The 17,784-nt window shown below is 47.5% G+C and overlaps 1 protein-coding gene across 1 annotated transcript; it reads left to right on the top strand.

Moving 5' to 3' along the window:
* The first annotated feature begins 2,123 nt into the window (after nt 1-2,123).
* Fam240a (family with sequence similarity 240 member A) lies at nt 2,124-4,040 on the top strand. The gene is given in 2 exon segments (XM_021171251.2): nt 2,124-2,266; nt 3,890-4,040. Coding segments are annotated over 2 exon segments (294 nt in total).
* The last annotated feature ends 13,744 nt before the right edge of the window (nt 4,041-17,784 follow it).

The following is a 17,784-nucleotide window of genomic DNA, read 5'->3' as shown; positions in this document are numbered from 1 at the left end:
TGGAAGATCCCACATCGTGAAGCTGTTTCATGCATGAAATTCTCTAAAACGATGTCTAAAACTGCATCCCTGCCATGTGCGTGGGGCGTGCACCAAACACACATGAGTTTCATGTTTAAAGTGGGGAAAACATTCCATTATGCGTATGTAAGTATTTAAAAAAAAAAAAAAAACTTTAACCATTTCTGGTCTCAAGCATGTTGGATAAGATATTCAGCTTGTAAATGTATTCAAAACTTTTTTGTTTGTTTGTTTGTTTGTTTGTTGTTTGTTTGTTTGTTTGTTTGTTTTTCAAGACAGGGTTTCTCTGTATAGCCCTGGCTATCCTGGAACTCACTTCGTAGTCCAGGCTGGCCTCAAACTCAGAAATCTGCCTGCCTCTGCCTACCAAGTGCTGGGATTAAAGGTGTGCAACAACCACCTGCTGGCAAGAATTTTTTTTTTTTAAAGTTTTTAATTGGTGTCTGTGGGAGGGAATGTTTGTGTGCACTTGAGTGCAGATGTATTTGGGGACCAGAAGAGGATGGAGCTGGAGTTACAGGCAGTTGTGAGCTGCCTAGCATGCGTGCTGGAAAATGGGTTGGGATCCTCTGGAAGAACAGTTCTTGACAACTGAGCCATTTTTTCAGCCCTCAGAGAACTGTTCTAACAAGTCGGGGACATGGGTTCAGTGAAAACAGAGGTCTGGAAAGAACGTCTGTTTTCAAGCTCCTCTCTCCTTAGACTCCACCCAACTCTCATGGTCACTGACCATGACAGAATCATGGGCCAGATTTTTAGGAGTCCTGGTGGCCCTTCAACACTCCCTGCTGTGACGTCAGCACTCAGCTGTCACACCCTCGTCTCCATCAGTACTGCTGGCCTTGCTCTCCAGGTTCTCCCCTCTGGCTTTCCCCAGGGGTACACAGGCCCAAGGCACAGCAGGGGAGTCTTCATTGATACCCCTGGGGCTGACCACTCTCTGGATCCCTTGAGAATCAGTGCACACTGCAGCATCCGTCTGTCCGTCCGTCTCTCCTACTCTGGCCGCAGTAGATCCCAGGCTGTCTGCGGCAGCTTGGTCACCACTCCCCCAGACCCACTCTCACCTGTAGTCTACGCCCCAGCATGCCTTGCACAGAGATGGTGTGGGCATCATTGATTTCATTCACACACATATGGGCAGACCTTCTTACGGCCCTTAAAACAAGACCCAATTCGTCTCTGAATGAGCCACGACTTTCCCTCCAGATTGGCGTCTCCTGTGCACGCCTCTTTGGAGCAGGTGCTGCCCTTTCTTAGTTCAGATAGGGTCTTTTCATGCAGCCCTAACTGGACTGGTACTCTTCATGTAATCCAGACTAGTTTTGAACACTCCCCATTCTCTCTCTCTCTCTCTCTCTCTCTCTCTCTCTCTCTCTCTCTCTCTCTCTCTCTCTCTCTCTCTCTCTCCCTCTGCCCTAGCATTGCAGAGACAAAATTGAGTGGATCTTTATGTATTTGAGGACAGCATGAGCTACACAGTAAATTCCAGGCCACCCAGAGCCACACAGTGAGACCCTGTCTCTTTCTCTCTTTTTTTTTTTCCCTTAAAGTGAAAACGAGGGCCATCTAGCATGAATGGGGTGCCCATGTGTGTGCATACAGACTGAAAACAGCTAGGTGTTTGTTGTATCAAACCCTGTGATCACTCCGTGTCACACATCCCTTGAGCAGAAGGCTCAAACCTTTCAGAAGTCCGGAGCTTGTCAGGTTATCATTTGAGATGATACAAGTGGTTTCTGTCACCGCTCAGTGAGTCACTGCCTAGTTCACGTGGGTGCCCCAAACCCACAGTGCACACACCCGTGCTTACTGCTAAGGAGCGGTTCCCCTTCCAGTAAAGGAGAATGACAGAATTTTCCTCCAGGCGGGCGTTCACGGCACTCCTGCCCAGGTTCACACCACTCTCCATCTCCATGCTTGAACCTTCTGTCTTCAGTTCTTACCATGTGTTGACAAGGGATGTTCTCAGGAGGCCAGGTGCCTCCGGCTTTGTGGCTGGCCAGGGTCATAAGAAAATTGTATTCAAATGGATCCTGTATCCTGCAGAATCCGAGGATCATGCTCGGAAGGGCTTCAGCGTCTCCTTGTCTTTTCAGGGAATGAACAATCAGTACGTCCGGCGAGAGGTTTTCTGCAGGAACAGCTGCCATGAGCTCAAGCGGTTCTGGGAGCGAGAGATCGGGAAGCAGGCGTGCTACAGAGAGTCCGAGGAGCACCGCCTAGGAAGGAGCGCCCTGAGAAAGTACGCAGCACATGTCTGTCTTAACACATTTCAGAAAGATTAATGTTTCTTGTGATGTCTTGCCTGTATGTCTGTTTGTCTGTGCAGCATGTGCGTGCAGAGCCCTGGGGGCCAGGAGAAGGTGTTGGAGCCTCTGGAACTGGGATTACAGATTGTTGTTAGCTGCCATGTGGATGTTCACCACTGTAACTCTGGCTCCAGGGATCCAACACCTCTGGTGTCTTTGAGTATCTGCACTTACACATACACACACACACACACACACACATGCACGCACGCACGCATGTCCTCGTGTACAGGAATGATGTACACGCATTATTTGAAATAATAAAAATAAGTCTTAAGCTGGGCATGCCTTTAATCCCAGCACTTGGGAGGCAGAGGCAGGGGGATTTCTGAGTTCAAGGCCAGCCTGGTCTACAGAGTGAGTTCCAGGACAGCCAGGGCGATACAGAGAAACCCTGTCTCGGAAAAAAAAAAAAAAAGTCTTAAACTGTACGATGGATGCACTGGAGATGGCTCAGAGGCACGTCTGGGTAACATTAAACTGTTTAAAAAAGGAAAAGAGGGAAGGAAAGGAAGAAGGGGGGAGGGAAGGAGGGAGAAAGGAAGGAAGGAAGGAAGGAAGGAAGGAAGGAAGGAAGGAAGGAAGGAAGGAAGGAAGGAAGGAAGAAGGAAAAAAGGGGCTACAAAACGGACATAGGAGGAAATGACTCACTTTCAGTAAATGGTGAAGTGGTAAACCATTTGCCACTCCGGCCGGAGTGAGGGGGTGGGGGTGGGGCGGAGCAAGAGGGAGAAAGGGAAGGAGGAAGAAAAAAAATATTCACGTATAGCAGTGCCAGCCCACAGCCCCTGTGCTGGGGAGGAAGGAAGGCAGGAAGATCACTAGAATCTTCTGGTTAGCCAGTCTCGCTGAATTGGCCAGCTCCAGTTTAGTGAAAGATCCTTGTATCAAGAAATAAAGTAGGGGCTGGAAAGCCGGCTCTGAAAGAGAGGGATCTTCTAGAGGGCCCAGGTTCAATTCCCAGCACCCACATGTGACTCACAACTGTTTGTAATTCTGGTTCCAGGGGATCCAATTCCCTCTCCTGGTCTCTGAGACACCAGGCCTGCACGTTGTACACGGACATGCATGCAGACAAAATATTCATACATATTTGTTTTTGTTTTTGTTTTTGTTTGTTTGTTTGTTTCTTTCTTTCTTATTATGGATGGTTGTGAGCCACCATGTGGTTGCTGGGAATTGAACTCATGACCTCTGGAAGAGCAGTCATCGCTCTTATCCTCTGAGCCATCTCACCAGCCCTCATACATATTTTTAAAATTTAAAAATAAGGTAAGGTAAAACAAAGTAAGACACCCTACATTGATTTCTGGCCTCCAAGTGCACCTCCGCACGCAACACCCCCGACTCCAAACACACATGCATACATATATATACACACAGAAAACCTCAATCAGAAAGTGACTCTCTGGTAAATAAACATGCATATAACATTTGATTTGCAAGTCTTCCGTGTACCCTCCTAAAACCGGAACACTGAATGGTTTCAGGGAGGATGCTTCCAGAGCCTCAGCTGTAGCGACAAGGGTCCCATCTGTGTGCGTTTCTATTTCCAGACTCAGAGAAGAATGGAAACAGAGGCTGGAGACAAAGCTGAGGCTGCGGAACAACCCAGATGAGGCCGAGAAGCGGACAAATGTCAGCTCAGAGCTTCCTGCATCCCCAACCGACTGAGGCGCGGAGGTCACTCCATTAGAAGCCAGTTAAACCCCAAGCCCCTCTGCTCGCACATCCTTCCCCAGCGCCCCGCCCCGTGGCAGCTACTTGCTCTCTGCAAGGAGGCCAGGCTAAGATTCCCAACGCCTCTGAAACGTGAGCTTGTATCAAGGCCTCAGACACCGTGTTTGTTTTCATATCACTTCCCTCTCGTTTTAAAATCTTTTAAAGTCTGTGCATACCAGAAGGGATTCCCATCTTCTTAGTCTTACTTTAAGCACTGCATAGTATTTCTGCTCCACCATTTCAACCAAGAAAAATAACTACGTGAAGTGAAATCTCTTCCTTTAATGAGAAGAGCAATGAGCCCGTCTACAGAAACAGCAGCACCAGTTGTCCATACATAAGGCTTGCAAAGAACCGACCTCTCTGTATATTATTATTGTTATTATTATTATTATTATTATTATTATTAATTGAATTGGCCTTCAGAAACCATGTCTATCAATAAAATATGGAAATAATTTTAATAAATTCAGTCGTTTGCTAGTCCATTAGCACTCTCTTCGTTGCACGTATTCAGCTGGATCTCCAGTATGCACTGGTTAACTTCCAGTCTGTTAGTTCAACCAAGCTGATGTCAGGCCACACCAGCACACAGATGCTGGGCTTTGCAATGACACTGTCACTCTAACGCTTAGGTCTCTGTCATTGAGAATGCAATGGTAACAGGGTCTGGGAATTCTTTTTGTTTTGTTTTTGCACAAAGGAAGCGAGCAGAGAGAGTCATGATTGTTGTACATGACACCCATAAGTCTTTAAACACAAGAGTAATTCAGTTGGTGAACAGAAAAGTGATTTCCCTGGCCACTTATGCATTATTATTATTATTTATTATTTTTATTATCATTTACTACACTTTAAAAATATTTACTTTCATTTAAAAGTGTGTGTAATTGTGTGGGAGTGTGTGTTGTGTGTATGTTATCTGTAAGGGGTGTGCATGTTTATCTGGCAGGGGGTGTGACATGCATGTGTATCTGTTGGGGGGGAGTGTGAGTGTGTATTTATGTGGGCTCTGCATGTGTGACTGTGTAGGTTGTACATGTATGCCTGTGGGTGTGTGTATGCATGTGTACCTGTGGAATATGCATGTGTGTCTGTGGGGGTATGTGTGTGTGGCATGTGTATCTGTGTGGGAGTGCATGTGTATCTGTGTGTGGGTGAAAGTGTGTCTGTAGGGTGTGTATATGTGTCTGTGTATGGGAGTGTGAATGTGTGTCTGTATGGGGGTGTGCATGTGTGTCTGTGTGGGTTTATGCATGTGTGTCTGTGTGTGGGTGTGTGCATGTGTGTCTTTGGGTGTGTGTGAATGTGTGTCTGTGTGGGGGTGTGCATGTGTGTCTGTGTGGGGCTGTGCATGTGTGTGTGTGTGTGGGTTTATGCATGTGTGTCTGTGTGGGGCTGTGCATGTGTGTGTGTGTGTGTGGGTGTGTGCATGTGTGTCTGTGTGGGGATGTGCATGTGTGTGTGTGTGTGTGGGTGTGTGCATGTGTGTCTGTGTGGGGCTGTGCATGTGAGTACAGGGGCCTTGGTGACTGTCAAGTCTTTGGGAGCTGGAGTTACAGGTGGATGTGAGCATCCCTCTGTGGGTGCTGGGAACTAAACGCAGGTCCTCAGCAAGAGCAGTATTGTACTCTTAATCACCGAGCCATCTCTCCAGTCCCAACTACTACATCTTTTATTTATTTATTTATTGAGGCAGGGTTTCTCTGAATAGCCCTGGCTGGCCTGGAACTCACTCCGTAGACCAGGCTGGCCTCGAACTCAGAAATCCACCTGCCTCTACCTCAAGTGCTGGGATTAAAGGCATGTGCCACCACGCCCAGCCCATTACATCTACTTATGAACAAGAAAACAGAAGCTCAGAAACATGACACAGGTGTAAAACTGACTCGTGAAAGAGCCAAGATTCAGTATCCGTTCTAACTTCGAAGCAAATCCTCACTTCAAAGCATGGTGCAAGTTAATTAATGCCCAAGCATTCCTGTTTTCAATGATTTGTGCTCGGTGGTAATGTATTTTAATTAAACACTACGATTCATGTATCAGGTGAGTGTGTAGATTCGAAAAATCCATTAATTAAAATATCTTCAGTGGAGTCTAAACTGAAGAGTTCACGTGTGGGGGCTGCATGTGAACAGTTTCGCATGTTGGGAGTCTGCGCCAGCTCCCTAGAAAATGCCATTAGGTCTTGTTAGGGCCTGAAAGGGAAACTTCCCTGTGGGCTCATGTTTGAAGCACCTGGTCCTCCACTTCGAGTCCTCTTTGGGGAGGGTTTGGAACCTTGGGCTAGTGGCATAGCTAGCCAAAGTGGGCCATTTGGGGATGGTGCTGGAAAGAGTTTATACCTCATTCCAGCCTGAGAGTTGACCTCCCTCACAGCCCAGATGTAAACAGCCATGCCACAGGTTCCCCCCACGTCAGACTAAGCCGCTCCCAACACCTTCCATGAGAGACTTATCCTCTAGACTGTGAGCCGAAAAGAATCTTCCCTCCCAGAAGCTGCATCTGTCAGGAGTTTTGCCTCAGCACACAAAAAAGAAAAAGTATGATGGTAGTTAAGAATGTCAGCAGGGGTTGGGGGCCAGGGCCAGGGGTTTGGGTTTCGGGAGTTTCAGGCAACAGCAAGTTCAACTGCTGTTCCAAATCAAGGAACCCCATCTCCCTGTTTGATACCATGTGTCCCTCTGACTCATTTTCCATGTTCTCGTATACACTGGATTAATTTAAAAGAAAGGCACATCAGTGGTGTGCACAGTGTTGAACATAACTGAATAGGTTAACAAGCTTCCAATGACAGCAATTTGGGGAATTATAAGAGGATACCAAACTTATTCCTACACTTGGAATAACTGTGGGATATCTTTGTGTTTGTCCCTCTCTTTCTCCAGAAGCCTTTCCACTCCCAGTCTCAACTCCCAGTGACCTGGTCACCATCTCCTTATCTCAATAAACAATGCTTTTTTATTTTCGAGACAGGGTTTCTCTTTATAGCTCTGGCTGTCCTGGAGCTCACTTTGTAGACCAGGCTGGCCTCGAACTCAGAAATCCGCCTGCCTCTGCCTCCTGAGTGCTGGGATTAAAGGCATGCGCCACCACGCCCGGCTAATAAACAATGCTTTACTCACCCAGTTACTCAGGCTAAAATCTAGGTACCCCACTCTTTTCTCTCTTCCATATACCTATCCTGTCTAGGCCACTCAAGGTCCTGTTAGTCAGCTTTGGGCTAGCAACATGGCTGGGTGGGAGAAGGTACTAGCTGTGAGTTCCTGAGACCTGAGCTCAATCCTGGAACCCACAGAGGAAAGAAAGAACTGGCTCCTGAAACTTGTCCTCTGACAGCCACACATGTGCCATGGCAACACACCTGCCCAATATACTCAAATATATACACACCCTGCACACACACACACACACACACACACACACACACGATACCCACATACGTGAATGAGTTTCAAATGTCAGCTTTACTTCTTAAGACTGTAAGGTTTAGACTCTAAGCTACTATCCCTTGATTCAAATGCTTCCAAAAGTTTAACACATTTAAATTTATCATCTTCAGCAAGGCTTCATGGTACATGCCTGTAATCCCAGAATACAGGAGATGAAGACAACAGAGTCAGCCGTTAAGGACATGCTGACTACATAAAAAGCTGGAGATCAGCCTGGGATACATGAATAATTCTGTTTCAATTTTTTATAAAATTGAAAATTTAATAAAAGTTCCTCATCTTTAGTCTAAATACTGCTAAAGTTATAAGAAAATTCAGCCTCCCGTACTCATAGTCTTACTCATGGGAAGGCAGATTGGTCCACATGATTATGAAAGTTCCTTTTTAAAATAAAACCCTAAAAAACAGAATTACCATACAAACAACTCAATTCTACTACTCCAGGGTATAGACCTGAAGGATTCTAAGTTATCACGCCACAGAGATACCTGGACGTGCATTCATTACAAGACTGTTCCCCATACCCAAGTCACGGAAGCAAACTAGTGTTCCACTAACCTATGCATGGATGGAGAACATATGTTATAGATACACAGTGGAGTTTTATGTAGCCACAAAGAACAAAATTATGCTGTTTGCAACAAAATGTTTGGGAAGCTGGAGAGATGGCTGAGCAGCTAGGAGCACTTGTTGCCCTTGCAGAGGACCCTGGTTCACAGACATGGTGACTCACAACCAGTTGTAACTCTAGTTCCAGGGGACCCAAGACCCTCTTCTGACATCTGTGGGCACCAGGCATGCACATGGTACACAGACATCCAGGCAAAAGACTCATACACATGAACTTAAGTAATAATTTTTTTTAAACTTATGTTGTTGTTTGCACGAAATATGGATACAACCAGAGACTGTTACATTACTGGAGGGGGGGGGCGGACAGACTGAAAAAGAGAAATATATATGCTTTCTCTCACATGTAGACTTTAGTTTGCATATAAACTCCACCTTTGTAGCTCTCTTTGTCTGTTATTTTTGTCTCTGTGTGTCTCTACTTTTGTCTCTCACTGTATCTCTCTGTGTCTCTGTGTCTCTCCCTGTCTTTGTGTCTCTCCCGTCTTTGTCTATTCTCTCTCTCTGTGTGCCTCTCCTTCTGTGTGTATCTCTCTCTCTTTCTTTTTCTGTTTCTCTGCCTCTTTCTCTGTCTCTCTCTGACTCTCTGTTTCTCTGTCTCTTTGTCTTTCTCTGTCTCTCTGTCTCTGTCTCTGTCTCTCTCTTTCTCTCTGTTTGTGTACCTAACACATAAATGGTTCATTTAAGCTGTAAATAGAGCCCTGGTGGGTAAATTAGCCTCCATGTCAATCCTGGCCCATCAATGTGCTATCCTCCTCACAGGGATCTGAACAGTCCTAGCTGTTGCTGCTGGAAAACTTGATACCCTGGAGACGAGCCGTAGATGCTTCCTTCTGTTTCCTGCGTGCAAAAGTAATTGAATTAACATGCCTAGTGGACGTGATAGCCAGCTTCTGGAGACATTGAGCAGTACAATTCTGGAAGGGACATGAAGGGAAGGTTGCAGCTACCTGGTCTTTGTATGGAAAGAGACAAATTGAGACGACCAGGGACACAAGAAGCCTATCACATAGGGTTTTGAGACTGAATGTGGGTCACACAGCATCTGGAACAGCCCCTAGGGATGGGAACAACATTCACGTGATGAGACACAAGGCCGATCTGTTAGGCAAATGAGTGGAAGGTTTGCATACAGCACAGCACTATGTTTTATGAGAGCTGCCTCCATAATACCCCCATTCAGATCAGGCCGAGTTGCTGAATGACGTACCACGTGTTCCCTCTCCCTTAGCAGAGAGCCAGCTGAGCACCAAGTTAGCCAACATGAAGCAGGCTGCAGCTCGCGGCTAAACTTTAGAAGGTCCTTTTGTAAGGTCCCTTCCTGACCAGGAAGCTTTCCTAATTCTCCAAACATTTCCATGGAACGGGGGAGGTCAGAGGGTGTGGGGCTTCTAGAACCTTCCCACGGTGAGTCCATGCCAGCAGTGCCCACCTGAACCCAGAGTCACATGTGCCCATGCTCCAAGTTCTTGAAAACTGGCTCCATGCAGATTCTCCAGGAACCCACAGGCTGCCTTGAGGGCAGCTGTCAAATTGAGGCTGATTTACCAAGAGGTTGGAGTAGCTGAGATGCAAAATGGGAGGTGTGTTGTGGGGTAACCCACAGTATCAACAGCATGGTAAGCGCTAGCAGGAAGGATGAGGGATGAGTTGTGGGGTAAGAACTGGAGTCGTAGAGAAGGAATTGTTCTAGTGGGATGCGGTGAGGAAGCAGTGTCCAGTGGGGCTGGAAATGGAAGAGATGCGCTTCCCAAGATAATCTGCAACTTTTGAAGTTACTGATCATATCGGTCATAGAGATCAATGGAATAATCACCCGGAACAAGGGCAGTCAGAGCCTCTACTCAGAATAGATACATAAACTGAAGGCCAATGGAAAACTGCCTCCCTACAGTTCCTACCCCTTGCTTCTTCACTGTCTTAGTTTGGGTTTCTATTGCTGTAGAGAGACACCATCACCACTGCAACTCTTATAAAAGAAAACAGGTATTTGAGCCTGGCTTACAATCTCAGAAGTCGAGTCCATTATCATCACGGCGAGAAGCACAGTGACAGACAGGCAGACATGGTACTGGGGAAGGAGCTAAGAGTTCGACATCTTGATCTGCAGACAGCATAAGCCACTGTGAGCCACACTGGCTGTAGCTTGAGCATCTGAGAAGGGTATTAAAGATCTTTGACAGCATGAAACAGCAGCTCCTGACATCTAAGGCGTCTCCTTCATCCCTTGGTAGCTCTCTTATCTCCTTCCCCCCAACCCTGTCCTTAGAAGATCACAGCAGTTTTGTAGTCAGGAAGACCTTGTCCTAGAAGGCAGGCCTGAGAGCAACAGGCCAAGGATCTAAGACAGAGATAGAACTGCTGTCTTCCCACCAGTGGTCCTTGCTCCCAGGAGACCTGAACTAGGGCTACACACATCCAGCGCTTTCTCCATACCAGGTATCCAACCTCAACTCTGCTGCCCCGTGGCCTCGGGGGGATACAGGTGCAGAGAGCAACCAGCTCCTAGAGATAAAGGAAATGCCCCTTGCTCCTGTGAAGATGAGATCCTTTTGTGATGACAGAGCAAGTGAAAATGTCACCACCTCAGTGAATAGATAGGACAAGACTCGTCCATCCCCATCACCTGCAACTTCCCCCAGGGTCACTACAGGTTTGACTATCTCTGTCTCCATACTACCTGGGAGTGTCTCTCCACACCACCCGTTGTTTCAAACCTGGGAGCTGAGGGAGGCAGCTGGCCTCACACAGCCTTGTCGCTCAGTTCTCCTTTGTTCAGACTTTGTTTGTGACTTCTCTTCCCTCTGGGAGAAGCTACACTTTGCACCTATGCCCGGCCTGCTTCTGCCCTGCTTCCTTCCATCTAGCCCTGGGTTGAGGGATCTCTCTCTCAGAAAACCCAGGCATTAGTGTGAGGAAAGAAATGGCAGGCCAGACTCCTCCTGTCCTCTTGAACAGCAAGGCAAAAAAAAAAATCTGAATATTATTTCTAGTTTCCTCTGCTTTGCCCACCCCTCACCTCTCTCCTCAGTGCCATGGAAACCAGATCTGATTTCCAGTGAAATTCCACTGGGAGATGGTTTAGAATCCTTGTCATTCCCTGCCCTCTCTTGTTGACTGTGAGCTGTTGGGAGCGACCTTGTTTGAATGTTAACTGCCTTATCAGCCATAAGTGCTTACTGGTACAGAGTCTTGGCCTCAGTGGAAAAGTACTGGCCCAGTTGAGAACGAACAGCTATAGATCTTGTGGTTAGGCACCTAGCAACCCATTCTGCTCTGTTCTTCCTGCTGAACATTTTACCCAGCCAACATCCTGCTCTTGAGAACAGGTGCATTCCCCAGAAATAAAGCGATCCTACTCCACCTCCCCCCTCCCCCCATATCCTGCTTCTATGAGTATATAACCTGCATGGGAACAATAAAAATGTGTCAGCTTGATCAGACTTCCTGACTTGCTGTCTGTTCTTTGTGTCTCTTGCCCTCCCCCATTCTCTTCCAGGTGGTTTCCCAGTCCCTGTTGACCATCCTGTGGGTCAGGACAACTGGCACCCAGCATAGGTCCCCTGGGGGCTCACAGAGGAGAGAATGCCACTCATCATTAGAGGGTAGGCCTACTCGCTCATCTCCAGAAGCGCCCAAGAGCAGTTTTTGTTCGACATAATGCCACGGTCCAGCCGCAGTGAGACAGTCGGGAGATCATAGCATGGCACAGATCTTAAGGTAAGACATGGGACAGGCATTTTCTAAACAGTCACTCTTTGTGTCAGGTCTTAAAGAGTTCCTCAAGACATGAGGTACTAGGGTTAAGAAAAAGGATTTGAAGAAATTTTTAGATTTTGTGGGAGATATTTGTCCATGGTTCCCCCAAGAGGGAACAATTGATGAAAAAAGGTGGCCTCAAGTTAGTGATTGTTTCGAAGATTATTATGAAGCATTTGGATCTACAAAAATACCTGTTATGGCCTTTAGCTACTGGTCCCTCATTAATGACATTCTTAGAACCACCCCTGAATGGCCAGATCTCCAACACTTGGTGTCAGAGGGAGAGCGGTCTCTTAAAGAATCCATCTCCCATCCTCCTTCCGCTAACCTAGTGACTTATACACAATCTTTGTACCCTTTAAGAGAGTGACCTTTGTCTGCTCCACCTTCTGTGGCTGATGGTGTCTCAGATCTCCCCCCTTTATCACCCATTATGGACCTTTCTTTGACCCCACCTAGGGAGGAAATCAAGACAGCAAACCCTTATCCTTCCCTCATTGATCTTAATAACAACCTGCCACCTGTTGATGAGGCGACCCTGGAGGAGGAGGCAACTCGATATGAATTGGAGTACTATCGTGGTCCGCCAAAAACAGCCACAATTGCCCTAGTCTTGGCCCCTCCACTGAGAGGTGCTGCCACACTCCCATCTTTCTTTCCCCCACCACCCCATAGGACTTTAGATGCAGTTTTTGATCCACCTCTCATGTCCAGCGCCTACCACAGGTTAACTGCTGATGTGGCATCCCTGTACCACATGGTAGAGACCTGGAAGGAATAAGTACAACTGCTTAGAGCCCTCCAACAATTAGAGGCAGAATTGCTTGATCTAACACCTTACCCCCAGCAACTGCCTCATGTCTCTGTTAAAACTAAAAAAGATCATAAGAAGAGGGTCCTAGCCTCCCCCTTCTCCCTAAGGAGTGGAACCACAGTCCCTAGAGATTCCCTGTCCCCAAAACTGACTTGGAGGAAAGCCAGAGAGCAAGTGAAGAAGAGGGAGAAACAGATGATGAGCTTCAGTCCAACTCACAGGAGACCGAGGATGGCCCTGCGGCACCCCTGGTTGGGCCTGATGATGCCCCGCCCTGCTATCATTATCAACCACTAGATTTTAAGATTCTGGAAAAACTCAAAGCAGCAGTGTTTGATTATGGTTCTACTGCCCCCTTCACCTTGGCACTCCTTGAATCCTCTATGGAGGAATGGCTCATGCCTAAAGAATTTTCACAGCTCACTCGAGCTGCACTCACTGGAGGCGACTTTGTATTATGGAAATCAGAAGTGGCAGAAACGGCAAAAGAAATCGAAAGTAAAAACAGTGCACGACCAGACACTAAGTTGTGGACTGTGAGGAAGATTTTGGGTGAACCACTTTATAACAACTTGGAGGTCCAAATGCTCTTTTCCCCTGGCCTCCTGGTTCAGTTCCATCAGGTGTGCTTGGACGCCTGGAAAAAAACTGCCCCCTAAATTGGGCTCCTCTGCTGCCTTCACTAAAGTGCTACAGGGAGTAGATGAACCTTACAGTTCTTTCATTAGCCACCTAATAGAGACTGCTGAGCACTTGTTTGGGGTCTAAGAGCCTAAAAATCCCTTTATTAAACAGCTTGCTTTTGAAAATGCCAACCCTAAACACCACCGTTCTAAATCACTGGCAGAATATGTCCACCTTTGCGCAGGAGCCTGGATCAAGCCACGCCATGGGCTTGGCAATTGGCACTGCCCTTCAAAGAGCAGGCTTAAATAACTCTCAAAAGACTTGCATTAATTGCAAGTATCCCTGCCTTTTTCTGTGGGAGTGTCCCCATCCCCACCAGAGTCGGAGACCTCCCGTCGAGGGCCAGGGAGATGCCCCTCCTGCATGGGCACTACTGACTACCCTGTGTCCCCGCTGCCACAGGGGCCGACATTGAGCCAATGAGTGTAGATCCAAAACAGACAGCCAGGGATGTCCCTTACTGCCACAGCATTCAGGGAACTTCCTGAGAGGCAGCTTCTGGCCCCCACCTCCAGGACAGGCCCTGGGGCAATAGGGTTTGTCCCCTCAACAGATTTCTCATCACACACCCAGTCAGTTGCCCAACTCTGGCGAGCTACAAAAAACAGCCCAGGATTGGACCTCTGTGCCACCTCCAGCACAATACTGACCCCTGAGGAGGGCATTCAGGCCATGCCTAGAGGCATACATGGCCCCCTACCCCCAAATACCTTTGGCATAGTCCTGGGAAGAGCCTCACTTTCCTTAAAGGGACTCCAGATCACACCTGGGGTTATAGACCCCAACCACCAGGGAGAATTCCAGATTCTTGCAAATACCACAGGTGGTCCTGTGTTTATACCAGCACAACAGACCATTGCCCAATTGTTGCTCTTTCACAGGGTCTCTACTACAAATCCCTACCATAAAGACACCAGGGCCCCAGGCAAGAGGGGAATAGCAGAGGCCTTTTGGGCCCAAAATATTACTTCCACTTGTCCCATGTTTACCTTGAGTCTAAATGGAAAAACATTTCAAGGACTCTTTGATTCGGGCACTGACACCACTGTCATTTCTGACAGGTTTTGTCAGGCTACCTGGCTACTGACCGACTCGGCCACCCATTTACAAGGGATTGGGCATTCCAAAAACCCTCAAGTTAGCGCTCAGACCCTTAGGTGGACAGACCAAGAAGGAAATTCGGCCACTGTAGTCCCCTATGTGATCCCTGATTTACCAGTCAATCCTTGGGAGAGAGATATTCTCTACCAAATGAATGTTTCCATGTGCAGCCCCAATGAAATGATGACAAAACAAATGCTGGCCCAGGGACTCCTGCCAGGACAAGGATTAGGAAAACAAGCACAAGGCATAAAGAACCTTTGACTCGGACACAGAGATTTGACCGGCAAGGTTTGGAATCCCAGCCTTAGCCTTTTCTCTAACGGCCGCTGTCATACTGCTCCCCAGACTCACGCAGACTTCCTGACTTGCTGTCCATTCTTTGCATCTCTTGTCCCCCCATTCTCTTCCAGGTGATCCCCCAGCCCCCGGTGACCATCCCGAGAGTCAGGACAGTAAACCACTCTAAGGTAGGAGCAAGGTTCTTGAAGACTCAGCCTGCCCTTTGCTGGGGAGGACAGGGGAGGATTTTGGCTGTCTTAGTCACTACCTCATCTCAGGAGATTTGATCCACTAACTCCATCCAATGAAAACCTGAAGCCACAGCTCCCAGGCTCTCCCATGTCCCTCCTTCTGCCTCCTTCCTTCTTTAAGAAGATCCATAGCAACAATGCTCAAAGCACCAAGAACCGAGTAATGTGGTTCTTGTCTGGGACTAAAGGGAGGGATTCTGTGTGACTCCGGGAGGGGCTCAAACAGCCAAGGGCAGGAAATCGAGATGCATCAGTAAAGACAAAACACACACACACACTTGACAGGATGCAGTCAAGGGAAGAGACAGGGGCAGTGGAGCCTAGGGGAACAGGTTCTTGCAGGAAACACTGTGGAATCGAGAAAGCTGCAGGGCACACAGGAGACTGTTCTGGGAAGAGCAAGGGTTAGGAGGTAGAGAAAGGGCAACAGGGACTCTAGAACTACTAATATAGGTGGCAAGTTGTCTTGGTTTGGGTTTCCATTACTGTGAAGAGGCACCATGACCAAGACAACACTTATAAAGGAAAACGTTTAATTGAGGCTATTTACAGTTTTAGAGGTTTTAGTCCATTATCGTGGTGGGAACACTGCAGCATGCAGGTGGATATGGTGCTGGAGAAGGAGTTGAGAGCTCTACATCCCTTTAATTCCAGCACTTGGCAGGGAGGCAGAGGCAGGCGGATTTCTGAGTTTGAGGCCAGCCTGGTCTACAGAGTGAGTTCCAGGCCAGCCAGGGCTATACAGAGAAACCCTTTCTCAGGGGAAAAAATGAGAGAGAGAGAGAGAGAGAGAGAGAGAGAGAGAGAGAGAGAGAGAGAGAGAGAGAGAGAGAGAGAGAGAGAGAGAGAGCTCTACGTCTTAATCTGCAAGTAGCAGAAGCACACTGTGTCCCACACTGGGCAGAGATTGAGCATCTACGTGACCTCAAAGCCCACCTCCACACTGACACACTTCATCCAAGAAGACCACACCTCCTAACAGTGCCACTCTCTCTGGCCAAGCTTTCAAACATGAGACTATGGAGGTCAAACCACCACATTCCACTCCCTGGCCCCCATAGGCTTATAACTATAACAAAACACACACACACACACAAAATGTATTCAGTCCAACTCCAAAATTCCCCATCGACTACAACAGTTTCAAACTTGTTTTAAAAAAAATCCAAAATTCAAAGTCTCTGAGATTCAAGCAATCGTTTAACTATAATTCCCTATAAAATCAAAATAAAAAAACAGGTCATGTACTTCCAACATATAATGGCACAGGATATATGTTACAGTTCTAAAATGGAGGGAAGTCAGGATAATGAGGAAATACTGGAGCAAAACAAGACAGAAAACCAGCTGCGTGAACTCCAAACCCTGCATCTCCATGTCTTATTTCAAAATGCTTTTCAAATCTCCAACTTCTTTCAGCTTTGTTGACTGCAGCACGCTTCTGTTGGACTAGTTCTGCTCCCTGTCAGCAGCTTTCCTTGGCAGAGATCCCATGGCTCTGCCATCTCTAATCTCTTGGGATCTTCAAGGCAATCCAGGCGTCACCTTCATAGCTTCACACAATGGCTTCTCTGGGCGTCCACGTAGGGATGCCCCTGCCACGTGCCTGGCCTCAGCGACTGTCCTTAGTCACAGAGGGAGATTCCATAACCCCTTTCTTCTATCCTTGACTCTAAAGCCAGAACCACATGGCTGAAGCTGCCGAGTTCTGCTGCTAGCTGGGGCTGGAACATGGCCCCTTGTTCAATTACATCTTCACCAGCTTTCTGTTTTCAATGGTTTCCTTCACTGCCTAAGCTTGGCTGCTCTGGAACTTGTTCTGTAGACCAGGTTGGCCTTGAGCCCAGAGATCTGCATGTCTCTGTCTCCTTAGTGCTGGGATTAAAGGCATGTACCACTAAGCTTTTCTTTGGTTCCTTTTCATTATAGATCCTTATAAACATGGCTACTATGCCTCAAGATCTGCATTAAAGGACACACACACACCTACATCATTGGTACAGTATCCCAGGATAAGGTCTGGACAGCCCCTTAGGATCCTTGCAAAAACCTTCCCTGAGGAAGCCTGGGCCTGACCTGATTCACAGATACGCTAATTAAAAGGCCAACCAGGACTGTAGTCACAAACCAAAACTATACCAAGAAAACTCTGCCTTACGAGTAGAGGTGCAGACAGCAATGCTTGCCCTGGAAAGGACCCTTTCCAACACAACACAGCATGTTCACTCCACTAAGGAACAGCCAGCACCCAATGGGGTGGCAGTGTGGGCTGGCACCTGTCATTGGAAGCCAGATGATCCAGGCCTAAACCACACAAAGACAAACACACTAGGGATGTGGATGGCAAAAGTCCATTCTCTGCTCATGACACACAGGGACACTGCAGAAAAGGGGCCTTTGGCAATGTGTATCAGCGGAAGCATCAAGATGCATGCCCAGGTGAGGACCGTAGCACCCTAATACACTGTCACTGTCACACGGGCCCACAGACTGGCAAATGTGTCCAGAGACCAGATACACAGTTGAGTGATAATGGGACACTAGATGCCCAGCGTAACCCTACCCAGTCCTGGCAAACAGACTTTGCAGACCCTTCGACCTCTCTGGAGTGCCCCTGGGCATGGCACACAACCCGTACCCTTTATAGGAACAGTAGAGTTCCCACTTACAGAGAGCAAGCTCCATATTCTCAATATGACTGCTTCTGAACAGGGGTCTGGCCCCTCTTGTAGCTGAGAGTTCTACCAGTG

Source organism: Mus caroli, unplaced genomic scaffold, assembly GCF_978045245.1.
Source record: "Mus caroli unplaced genomic scaffold, Mus_caroli_1 scaffold_11, whole genome shotgun sequence".
Taxonomy (NCBI): domain Eukaryota; kingdom Metazoa; phylum Chordata; class Mammalia; order Rodentia; family Muridae; genus Mus; species Mus caroli.
This window is presented reverse-complemented; position numbering and strand designations above follow the sequence as displayed.